The sequence below is a fragment of the Gobius niger genome, assembly GCF_951799975.1.
Source record: "Gobius niger genome assembly, chromosome: 15".
NCBI lineage: Eukaryota > Metazoa > Chordata > Actinopteri > Gobiiformes > Gobiidae > Gobius > Gobius niger.
The window spans coordinates 12,439,004-12,451,764 of NC_136866.1; the positions used below are offsets into that span (position 1 = coordinate 12,439,004).

The 12,761-nt window shown below is 44.1% G+C and overlaps 1 protein-coding gene across 1 annotated transcript in view; it reads right to left on the reverse strand.

The window, feature by feature from the left end:
- Window positions 1-1,962: 1,962 nt before the first annotated feature.
- The window catches only part of bach2b (BTB and CNC homology 1, basic leucine zipper transcription factor 2b), a 38,598-nt gene continuing 27,799 nt past the window's right edge, over window positions 1,963-12,761 (reverse strand). Inside the window, exons 3-6 of the mRNA XM_079571752.1 lie at window positions 8,395-9,654; window positions 7,574-7,672; window positions 5,266-5,472; window positions 1,963-5,010 (exon numbers count right to left, since the gene is read on the reverse strand). Coding sequence (XP_079427878.1) covers window positions 4,594-5,010; window positions 5,266-5,472; window positions 7,574-7,672; window positions 8,395-9,654 — 1,983 coding nt within the window. The 3' untranslated portion in view covers window positions 1,963-4,593. The remainder of the gene's footprint in view (window positions 5,011-5,265; window positions 5,473-7,573; window positions 7,673-8,394; window positions 9,655-12,761) is intronic.

The following is a 12,761-nucleotide window of genomic DNA, read 5'->3' on the forward strand; positions in this document are numbered from 1 at the left end:
CGACGAAGAGAGAATCCATTTATGGTCAAAACAGTTCCACTGTTCCAGGGCAGAAGCAGAACATACAGACCTCAATTCAGGCCCCGCCCCCTGTGTGAGGACCACTAACCACTAAGCCACTGTGAGACTGGGATTTAGGACGACTACTAGTCTATTTCCCAGCTTTTAATAACGGCAAATGGTCCCATTCTCTCACCTCTGGTCCCTGACCCACAGATTGGGAACCGCTGATTTAAAACTAACTGAAACCTGCACCTGACGGTTGTTTCTGTCAGACCGCTGAGAATTTGCCCAACTCGTTATAGACTGTGCACATTCAGACAACCAGAGTTATTGTAAGTTACTGTGATCATGAGAACCATGTGGATTCAACTCAACAAAAAGACCACGGACACGGCTTTACTCTCGTCTACTCAAACTACTGTCCTGATGCTCCAGACTCACCAGACACAATAAGAAGAGAGTTTAACCTCTTAACTCCTGCCTGAACCAAGAGCATTTTCTCCAGTTCAGCTTTACCCAAATCCTGTAGGCCAGTGTAACACCTCATTTGAAAGACCTACAAAACTAAATTGATCTTTTTCCTCACGTCAGATTTTTTTTCATCATTTTTTTTGTTGGGCAGTCGTCTCATTTTTGTCAAATTTTCGTGACTTTTTTGTCACTTTTTTGTCCATTTATTCGCATTTTTTTTGGTCAAATTCTTATCACTTATTTGTCCATTTTTTTGTCACTTTTTTTTTTTTTAAATTTTTGTCCATTTTTGTCTTTTTTTTGTACATTTTTTGTCACTTTTTTGTCACATTTTCATCCTTGTTTTCGTCTCAGTTTTATTGCTATTTTCACACCTTTTTTCCAGAGGCTTTTGGATTGGGGTTAAGCTGGACAAAATGTGCTCGGTTCAGGTGGGAGTTAAGGGGTTAAATGAGAGTGAGACCCAGAGCTGCAGCCCAGAGTCCGCGCAGAGAAATCATGAGAGCTGCGCCCGGGACACGGGTGACATGATGCAGCCGCGCATGAGGCGAAACGAGCACCGGGAGACAGACGGCCGAGCGGGACACGAGCGGAGAAGCACTCGCGCTTTGGAAGAGACGGGGAAGGCGGTCGGTCTCTCCTGCTCATTCACTTGCAGACTGCTCCGTGTTGATGTTATATGTGGCGAAGTAGGCGGAGAGTGAGTGCGCGCTGGAAGAGCCTGTCCCCGTAACAACGCGTTGATTAATCAGTGGAACAACACCGTAGTTTGACTGAGATGCGGGGCCCTTGCAGCTGCGGGGGCCCTACGCACCTTGCGTAGTCTGCGTATAGGAAGAACCGGCTCTGATTATTGTTGTTATAAACAGGTGTGAGCTCATTACTGCCAGTGTTTTGAGTGACCGCGTGCGACAGTTTGAACCAATGAAAAATCAAAACACTTTGCTACGTACACGTCAGACTACTGTGCGTGCTCTATGATTGGCCAGGACGGTTTGGGACGTCCCAAAGGTGTGACCAGATACATTTTGATTATACACATTAAGCTATTAGTTATGATGTGTGTGTATAATATATAACAATGGGAGACACAAGATGAAGTGCTGGAGGTTCCGTCTTGGGAGGGCAATCCTCTGCATGGGATGTGCCACCGAAACATAAGTGAAGTGGTGGATATCCAGAGCTGGACTGAAGGACAGCACTGAGGCACTCACCATGGCTGCAGCTAGCACCAGAGCAATAGATGCCCAAATCTACCACACCTGACAAGACCCCAGGTGTAGATTGTACAATATACTGTATATATATCCAACGGGTTTCATCTTCCTCATGCTTGATTGAGTTTTTACTGCCCTCTTGTGGATCAAAAGTGTCCAGAAAAAAGAGAATACAAATGAAAAAACAAATGGCCTCATGCCAATGATATGTATGGATCTTTATTTCATAAAGAGAAATGGTGTCTAGACATAGCCATAACAATGAAAATTAATACAAATGGGCATTGTACAGTAAAATATTTACAATGGTTATTAAGCCATTTAGTTTATGAGGGCCATAGCATCAAAAATGATAAAGGTCTTTGTCAAGAATAATACCAAAGTCAAATAGACAATATTAACACAAACATCTAGAAAAAAAAGTGAAAACAACTAGAAGCTTAAGAACTATTAACATTAAAAAATGATCCTCCAATAATTTATAGAATTTGTGTAAAAGCATGTAGAAAACACCTGATGCAGTTTGATACAGTCATTGACCAGTTCTGAGAGGTATGAGCAGTTCACAGGTAGATACGTGTTCGGGGCCACAGCCCTGCATACACTCACTCAAGTGAATTATGGCCTCTGCAGGTTCTAAGGCAAATATCAGAGAAGCACTTGATGTTCAGCAATCCCACCCAGCAGTGAGCACATCCCAAAGCCGACATAATGAAGATGCCTTCAGAGGAGGAAGAATGACACTTAAGATTTTCCTTTGGATTCACTGATGCAGGATCTTCTCATGCCCCTGAGATGTTCCACCCTCAGTGCAGCACCAAGCCATCTAAACCTCTCTGTCCCAATTATAGTTTAGACAAATTCACACAGCTGAAAATCCCAAATGTAATAACACTTCGGAGTTTGGTCAGTTTTAGGCTTGTAGCACAAGAGTCTCCCTTTAAATGTGTTACTAAAAAAAGAGCATATTAATAAGCCTGGCTCTAATGTAGACGCTGGAACATAACAGGGGGACCCCGTGACATTTGTGAGTGGTCTGTTACAATACCCAAAGGGATTTTTCTCATCCAGCGGCTGTATTACAGGTCTGACTTGGATGTGTATGGACACTGAGGATAAGTGTTGTACATATTGGATCTACTTCGATGATTTGGGTTTGGCTGTTATCACTGAAGCTCCACTAAAAAGAAGAGACCTTGAATATAACAATTCAATAAACAGTCAAAAATGTCAATGATTGATTTATATCGTCTGGGTGAAACCACTTGCTGTTTTTTGTCAAGGGCATTTACTAGTTCTCGAGTCAATGGATGATGGCTGATTCTATTTTCACCTCATGTGACAGGCTTAAATTTTGCATACTCTTCTCTTCGCCGCAACCTGCTATAGATTGGGGCATATCTTCAAAGCCACTGTGTTTAAGAAGACAGGCTTTCTAAATAACTTCACTACTCTTCTCAGGTTGCTTTCAGGGCCCGATTCCGGTCCAGACTGTACTTTCAAAGTTACACCTATAAACTCAAAGTGCTCCAGGGCATGAGAGTTGAACTCTCAGTCAGAGAGGTCAAGTGCTAGGGCCTTGGAACATGTGGGGCGACAAAGGCCTAATATATGATGATGTATATCCAGTTCCAGATTACATACCCATTCAACAACAGCACACAGAAATACTGATGATGCTTAAGTTTTCACATTAAGTTTATACAGGGGCTCGCCCTTCCCTGTGGGCATGTCTGTAGACACATACAGGCTTTCCTGAGTAAAAGACCCCCAGGAAGTGGTGGGGGTTTGAGGAAGGACAGGGAACAGCAAAAGGTGCTCTGTTAACCCTTGTGAGCAGACGGCTAAGCCACTACCTGTACAACACTTCACCATGCTATTTACACGTGTGCTCTGCACAGCACTCACACCCGCACAGCCACAGCTCATCCTTCACTCAGAGCAGGGCTGAGGATGGCAAAGGAGGAATGTATTTACTTACAGTCTGCTTTGACACCATTACAACTGCGTAAGAAGACGTTGAAGACATGTTTTGCATACGAGTGTTTGACAGTCTAAATGCATGTACAGAAGCATTGAGTTTCATGAACATTCAGAGTTTTCCTGAGTTTTAACTGCTGTGAGTAGAATCACTGAGATACTGATGTAGAAGAGAGGTGAGAGAGGTAGAGATTGGCAGAGTGGGCCAGCCGCCTTTTCACCATGAGTCTAAATGCATCAAACATTTCACCTGTAGTCAAGACTGGGAGATACTGCATCATGTCAGGTCCTCCGAACAGAACCTGACAGATCTAGGTTCTGTTCAGAGGACGTTAATTCAGCAGTTTTAAAGCAAGGCTTTGACCTCATCTTTAAGATTACAAGACTAATGTTGAAGGTCATCCATAAATTGAAAGTTGTTTTCTAAAACAGGGTTTTATGTGCCTCAATATTTCCACATCCATTACTTACACATACACAAAGCTATAGAGCATTCAAGAATAGATGGCACATACTGAATAGCGAGTGAAGAGGATCAAATTGTACCTCAGTCTGCACTGTGTTGTGCTGGCTCTGAAAGGAAGTCAAACAACTTCCCATACTTCATACATACTGTCACTACAGACTGTGGTGCACAGGTGAAAAGGCGGCTGTTTAGAAAGGCCAAAGTGTTATTGTACACACAGACTGAGACAGGTCCGAGCTGAACCTGGAGCACCATTCAAAAGTTGAGAGGGGCCCACTCTGCCCCAGGACAATACCAGTATTGCTGCTGTTTAAGACAACTTTAGTGTCAACCGTTTGCAAACACAAAGACATAAATACAAAGAAAGCTTGAGTTTCACTGAACACTGGCAGAGGCTGTCTAACAACCCAAGGGGTTTGTCGGAAAAGTTTAATGAAATATTCCAAACAAATAGCACTATTGAGAGCAGTCCCTGCGAGGCTGCTCATCCGTGGTGCACTTGTCTGTCATTTCTTGGCAGAAGTCCACTGTAACAGTCTGGGACTTCTCTGGCCCGTCCATGTCCCTGTCGGGACCTTTGCGAAGTGCAGAGGGGGGGTCACTCTGGGGGCCAGGGGAGTGAGCTGTGAGGTCTATGCTGGTGTGGGAGGTGGTTCCAGGACTAGGCTCCTGGGCTGGGGGGCGAGGAGAGTGGCTGGCAGTAGAGTTGGGCCGCAGCACGGGGCAGTAGTGGTGCAGAGACTGGACCTGCTCTGGGCTCAGCTGGACGTCCCGACACACCTCCTGAGACAGGCACGAGAAGTTCTCCCACAGTTCCCCCATGCAGGCCTTTAACTGGTTTCTTTCACTGAGCAGCTTGTCCTTCTCACACACCTGGACACACAAGAACACACAAAGTCGCAAATCAAACCAACTGCTAAACCTCATGCCATCCAATCACAGTCTTTATTACAAATGAATAAGTAGCTAAATACAACGCTCCCGACCAAGTCCTCAGTGAAATAACTATGACTTTTTATCATCAAGGTGGAAAATGCTCTGCACTGTCTCTTAAAGCTAAACTGACTTTGACCATCATAGTTCTGACAGCGTTTTGTTGGCTATGACCGAGCTGAGGCAGTGTCTCACCAGTTTGCGGATTTCACACTCCAGGTTGAGGATGCAGTCGAGTTTCCTCTTCCGACAGCGCTGGGCTGCGATGCGGTTTTTGCTCCTCCGCCGTACATCGTGGATGAACTCCAGCTGCTCAGACGTCAGTTTGTGCATCTTCACCAGAAGCTGGAAGTCGTTCCGAGGAAGATTGGTGATTTGATCGACGGGAAATGGCAGCTTCACCTAGAAACACACAAGTCGGTGTTATTAGCCAACATAACATGACATTATCATTACGATGTGAAGACGTCTGGACACCACCTCATCACATGCTGAAGTGTTTTGACCAAGTGAAAGGAGGATGGAGTAGAGGAACACTAGAGGAACATTAAATAAGCCTCATCATACTGTAGCTCTGCCATCAGACAGGCCACAGCTATCTGCTGTTTGCACTGTTGTAATTGCACTGGATATGCTGCTTATTGTACAACTCATGCAGCTTGTTTCGTCAGTACGTGTATATTATGTATATTCAGAGTTAGCTACCCACCATATTTTGTTTTATTTAATAAAAAAAATAAAAATAGTAAGTTTGATTGCATATCATTATAACCAGCCCATGTTACATTGCACTGAATAAATAAATAACAATAATAATAATAACAATAATAATAATTAAAATAAATAAATAAGTAATAATTAAAATAATAATAATAATAATAATAATATTTTTTTCAAAAGCCTAGTTTGTGAATGTAAAGGTACACTGACAATGGGAATAAAAAGTTCTCTGATTCTAAGGAAAAAACTCAAAAAAAGAATAGAAAAGAAAAGACAATCAACCACCAGATGGCAGTATAGTACCGTGTATCCACGTCAAATATGCCATGTCAACTAATCCCAGGTCTCGTATTTACTATTCAATTATTATAGAGTACAGTGTTCCAGATGATCTCACCAGTAGTGCAAAAACTATACCAAACGACGCACCTGGTTCAAATGTAACATCTGACATATATCAACAAATACCACTTAATGCCCAACTTTTTTGTTGTTGAGGACGTACATGTACAAACTCACACACACACAACATACATAATTTCAATATTAATTATAAAAACAGTCGAGTGGATCTCATGCTCATACTGCATTAGTGTCATAAAGATACTGAGGACCTTAGGAGAGCTGCAGACCATCAGACGAAATGTAATCTATTGAGGCACTGGAAGTCGAAACGATGATCTTAATATAGGAGTAATATGGAGTCATCTCATTGTTTTTGCATCAGCCCACTCATTTTCTATTAGTTGCAGTTGCCTGATGACTGACTTTGTAAGACCTACCAACAAGATAATTCAAACGCCTGGTCTACTAGAAATAAATGCATGCATGGAGTTGTTTCTTTAGGTTATGTTTTGGAATAAAGCCGCTAAGGCGTGACATGTTTTTAAAAGCTAGAAAGCCGACTAAGTCATCATTTTTTGATATAACTGTAATTACATGTTTGTGAATGGCCATATTACATTGATGTGGAAAATCATCATCAGCATTACATATTTACAGCAAGGGTCTAATGAACAAGTCAAAAGCGTTGTATGGCGAGTGACACCAAAGATGCACTTCTGGTTTTGTGGTAGACCATAGAGCTGGTTCAGCCAGGCACCTGCTCACAGTCACCGGGGACGAGAGCGAGAGAGAGAGAAGCTCAAGTGGAGAAGAGCGCTGCTGTGGCTGCGACCTGCTGACATATAGCACAGACAGGAAGTGCACACACTTCAGAATGTGGTTGACCTTAAGAAGACGCACTTAATCCATGATCAGTCAGAGCAGGAGCTGACAAGTCAATATAGTAGTCATAGTATCTTGATGTTGTGCAAGTGTTATAAAGTATATGATATGAATGATGACAGCTTCAGCACACCCTATCTTAATCCAAATAGAAGAGTGAGGCACTATTTTAGGAACTCAGGCCTGATTATGTTGGTAATAGTAATGAAAGATGCTGGTTGGACAATAGTGGACACCTCATAGAGAACGCACACACAATTATAATTCACTATAGAACATGTACAGACAGAAATATGTTTGAAATACTGTATATACAATGGATGCCTGAGTAAAACACTCCCAAATCCCATCAGTCTGTGCCAGTCAAACGGAGGGTTTCTCTGGGTGTAATAAGCATTCTGTTTGGCAATGATGCAGCATTGTTAGGAGAGTAGAATGAAACAAAAATGTAAATTTGGGCAAAGAAAAATATGCTTAGCAATTATGCTTGGTACAAAAAGTTTATAGAACAAGAATTCATCAAACACAATGTTGTAAGAAGAGATAGTAGACTGACCTCTGGCCCCCGCTCTGCGACGTCTCCCTCTGAGAAGGAACCTGATTCATCGCTGGAGTTGGTGCCATACGACTGCTCGCATTTGATCTTGGGACGCACCTGAAAGAGTGCACTCACTTTAGAAATGGCAACATTATTTTAAAATTATTCAATACCAGAAAAATAATTAGACAAGAAACTGCAGACAGAGTTCTAAAGACTAGTCCCACATGAACCAGGCGTGTTACAAAGAAAAGATACTAGCGGACTGAGAGCCCAGAGGACCATCAGACATGCAGTATATTATATATAATGAGCACAGTTAAGATCATTAATGCCCCATTTACTCCACCCACAAAGCCTTCAGAATTACAAGTTATTCCTCGCACCCATCACACAGTCTCCTCAATGTGCTGCCTTCAGGGAGGAGACTGCAGGGTCTACGGGTAAGGTCCAGCCAACTGAGAGGGAGCTTTATTCATCTGTCAGAAAGCTGAACTCTCTCCCTTCCGCATCATCCCTGCCTCTGCTTGACCCTGCAGTCACAACTGTGGTCCACTCCAGCCCGCCCCCAATTATTTATCCTTTATAATACAGGTTTGTCCCTTGAGATTACATGTCTCATTTGCAAGAGAGACCTTTTTCAAACATAGAAATGATAAACAGTCCAAAAAAACATGACATGGCTAAAATTTAGCACAGAGATTTAAGAGAAGCACAATTTCAGTTTCTTTGTGACTTTTATCTTCTATCCTTCATACTGTACTTTTGACTTGGATATACCACACGGGTGCACCTGAACAATGTGCAGATAATGAGAGCGATACAGAGACGGACTGTACCTGGCTGAAGAGTGCGTCTCCAGGCCCGCTCTGGTCCTGGGGGTCCAGGCTGAGGCAGCGGGTCATGTTTGAGCAGGGAGAGGATGAAAACTCAAACTGGGGCAAGCTGCAAGGCGAGCCCCCACTGCCATCCTCTGCATAGGAGTAGGATGAGCAGGAGCTGGAGGTGCGTGTGCGGGTCTCACAGGGTGGGGAGCGCGGGCAGACTTTGATTGGCACAGGGCAGCTGGTGTTGGGCCGGGCACGGCAGAGTGTAGGGGGGTCGGAGGCGGTGCTTGATGAGGAGTAGGTCTGGGAAGAGGGCAAAGACTGGCTAGCCCCAGGCCACAGCCCCTTGGACATGTGCTCTGACAGCTCCATCTCCAAAGAGCCCCCACCTGAGTAGGAATGCACCGGGGCCCCCACACGGCTGCATGGCCCAGAGGAGAAGATCACACTGCGGCGGTCCAGCTCCACTTCCTGTTTGAACACTGCATCACAGGAGGTTGCTTTGAGTGGCGAAGTGTCCACCTCCTTTGGAGACGACTGCTCGCCAGGATAAGGCCTGAAGTCTTTTCTGTGGTCTCCCTGAGAGTTTTCTTTGTCCTTGGGACACAGCAGTCTGTTGGCTAGTAACTGCTGGGATGTGTTTGCTAAACTGGGAACGTCCAGCCGTTTCTTTAGAAAGACCCTGAGGCAGGAAGGGGACTTACTCCTGTTCAGGGAGACAGGCTTGTCCATGTCCATAGCTGTAGTACTGTCCAAAGCCAGGACGTGCTGCTCATCCCCGGACAGACACAGAGCCTTTCCCCCAGGCTCCATTTTGATGTGGCTCAGAGGTAGCCGGGACTGTCCCGGGACACTCTCCGGGGATGTGCTGTGTAAACCTGAGGTACTGCTGTGTGAAGAGGTGTCATTGTGCTTGTTGAGGCCCCACTGGTACTTCCTGTACTTGGGGCAGCGGGGCAGGTCCGAGGCACCATGGGGTGACAGCACATCCTCGTCCAGCCGTGGGGACCCGGTGGGGGACAGACTCTGCTCTGTCCCCTGCATGCTCTCATCCTCCGAATGTCCGTCCTGTGCTGCGCCCTTGTGGCAGAGCGGCAGCACGTCATTCTCCTGCTGCAGCTGTGCCTCAAGGAAGCGGAAGCACGAGTCTTCCAGGTTGTGAATGCGCAAGAATTGGGCACAGCGGATGACCTCCTGGATGTTGTCTCTGCTGAGTAACAGCTTAGCAGTGTAGGCAAACTGCAACAAAGGCGCGAATCCCCGGGCTGTGACCTGAAAAAGCAGGGAAATTGCCAGCATTAAAATCAGCAGCAGCATTGTCCAGGGCAATTGAAGTGTACTGAGAGCAGCAGACAGCCCCCCTCCAAAAACAAACAGTATAAAGTAGCAGTTAATCGGGCTGCTGTCCAGTGGGCTACTAGGTACTCCACCCTCCACACAGCTACATCCACTGATGTAATGTTTTCACTCAAAAGAGTCTGGATTCCTTGACAGATTAATGGTATTATTTGTTGTTTTTATTATGTGATAAATGTAGAATTGTTTAAAAAAATAAATAAAGTTTGTTTGTAAAAATTGTAAAAGTGCATAAAAAGCGCAAGGTCCCGGCAACTTCACCTTCATGTTAAAGCAACAGTACTATAAGGGTCAGTCTGGGTAACTTTGGCCCGGTGCCAAAACCACTCTCTACACAATCATACAAGTGAGCCTAATGCTAAATACTGCTAATTCCAAGAGCTTTACACTCAGAAACTACTCGCCACATGGGGACATGTTTATTTGCTTTGTTTATTTAATAGATTTAGTAATAAAGCCAGAGACAAAACTACACTTAGCCCCTAATGGACAAACACACCGAGCGAAACTAACTTAGATCTTTATGAGATTTTACTCTATGAGATAAGGACAGTGATATATGACAAAGCAACAGTTCCAGTATTATGGTGCTTGAAGCCAATGCCCTGGTCCTGGCCCCGATGGCCCCATGCAGCTTAAGTGTGTGAGAGGCCAATAGTTTGTAAGTGGTAATCCCTGCTGTGGCCATGTGGCGACAGGGAAGCCTTCCATTGGGACCTAATCCTGATAATTAGGTAAGTAGTGAGCCGGCAAAAGCACAAGCAGCTCGGTAATTGACACAAAGTTTCATCCAAATAAAAAGCATTTGGGCTCTCAACTGGAGCAGCAACTCCAATTGAGAGTCTCCATACTTATTTTTACATATTTTTAAAAAACTTGTTTAAATGTTAATTTGAATGTATTTCATGTATTTGAATGTATTTTTATGTATTTTATGGTGTACACTGTCTAAAGTTTAGAAATACAGTAGAAATGATTTTAGTATCAGACAGCTGCATGATTAAATAGAAGTTGTACAGGAGAGCACCAATGACCAGAACCCATGTGGGCAGTAAAGCTCTTTGTGCTAGATTAGCTGACAGTACACAGATTAATCCTTCAGTGCGGGCTAGACTGGGAGAGGACATGAACCCACCTCAAAACAGTCAGCTCCTGTACTGCACCATCACAAATATAAGGCAAAGACACATTTGCTGAATGGATGTGACGAAGAGAACCTAGAAAACTGTGGGGAATGTCGGACTGTTCCATCCACAGTGTGCCCAATGTACTTAAAGTGCATTAATACTTGTTTTTTTGGGGGGGCAATGCCAGTTCCAGGGAAACCGTTCTAATCATATACAATTGTAACTTTAGCATATGTTTTTCCTGGCACACTTTATATAGTGCAACAAATGAGAGAAAATAAGAACATCAGCATCAGTATCAGTATCAGCATCAACAACAACAACAACAACAACAACAACAACAACAACAACAACAACAACAACAACAACAACAACAACAACAACAACAACAACAACAACAACAACAGAAAAACAACTGTTTGAAACAACAGTGTCAGTAGTGTGTCCTGAGATAAGTTTGTTTGTTTTGTGTTTTCTTTCCTGGCTTTGCAGCGGTCGATGCTGGACTGTGAGTCACTGACAGGAGGTGGTTTGAGGTCTGCTGAGTCAGCGGGTTACTCCAGGTCATGTTTAAAGCTCATTGCCGCCGGTGTGCATAGCTCTGGAGGTCGTGAGCAGGGTGGATGCAGATTGATTGGGGAAAGTGACCTTTAACCTGCCAGTCTGGGGTAGAGAGAGGGACTGCAATGAACAGTGGAATGGTTTGGTGCTAATACAACCTCACATCCCAGCTACACTGTATTGCCAAAAGTATTCGCCAATCTGCCTTGACTTGTCTATGAGCTCAAGTGACAGCCCATTCTTAATCCATAGGGTTTAATATGTTGTCGGTCTACCCATTGCAGCTTCCACTCTTCTGGGAAAGCTGTCCACCAGGTTTAGGAACGTGTTTATGGGAATTTTAGACCATTGTTCCAGAAGCGTTAGGTCACACACTGATGTTGGATGAGACGGCTCAGTCTCACTGCTCTAATTCAAGGTCCATGGACCTGGCTTTGTGCACAGGTGCACAGTCAAGTTTGAACAAGAAGAGGCCATTCCCAAACTGTTCCCGCAAAATTGGGAGCGTAGAATTGTCAAAAATCTCTTAGTATGCAAAACTATTCTGAGTTCCTTTCCATGGAACTAAGGGGCCTAGCCCAGCGACTGAAACCTCACATCATAACCCCCCTCCACAAACTTTACACTAAAGTACAAAGCACTCACCACTCAGACAAGTACAGTTCTCCTAGGAGCGCAATTCATCACTCCACATCTTTAGAATCCAGTGGCATTGGACTTGGTGACATATATGGCTTGAATGCAACTACTTAGCCATGGGAACCCATTCCATGACCATGAAGCTCTCTACGGCGGGATGTTCTTGAGCTCATCTGAAGGCCACATGAAGATTGGAGGCCTTCAGATTAGCCTCCAGAGATCCATACAGAAAGTTGGCAACCTCTGTGTGACCAACCACTTTTTGTGTACCAGATGACAATTAAAATGGGATAAAGTGTGCTCCTGATTGAGACTTTCAGAATCTTTCCTTATTCTGGCAGAAGCCTCCCATGTGTGCCCGGCTTTCTACTGTAGGAAGTCTCTCTAATTAGCAGAAGTCTCTCTTTATTTAAAGCCACACCGCGTAGAATTTTACCCAAAAACTAATATTGAAATACAAGCATTAATTTTATGACAGATATTTTCATCTTTGAATAATACCTCGTAAATGTACAAACAAACCTGTGCTTTTGCTCTGAGCGGCTCAGCTCTACAAAGACATGACTGTAAATTTACCGGAAGTGGGTATGTCTCCAGCCCGTCTCCATGGAGATGGTGACTAAAGTCAGCAGAATTTGAGATTTAAATTAGCTAGGTTCTCATCCAAATCCATTATTTGGTTACCCACTGCAGTAA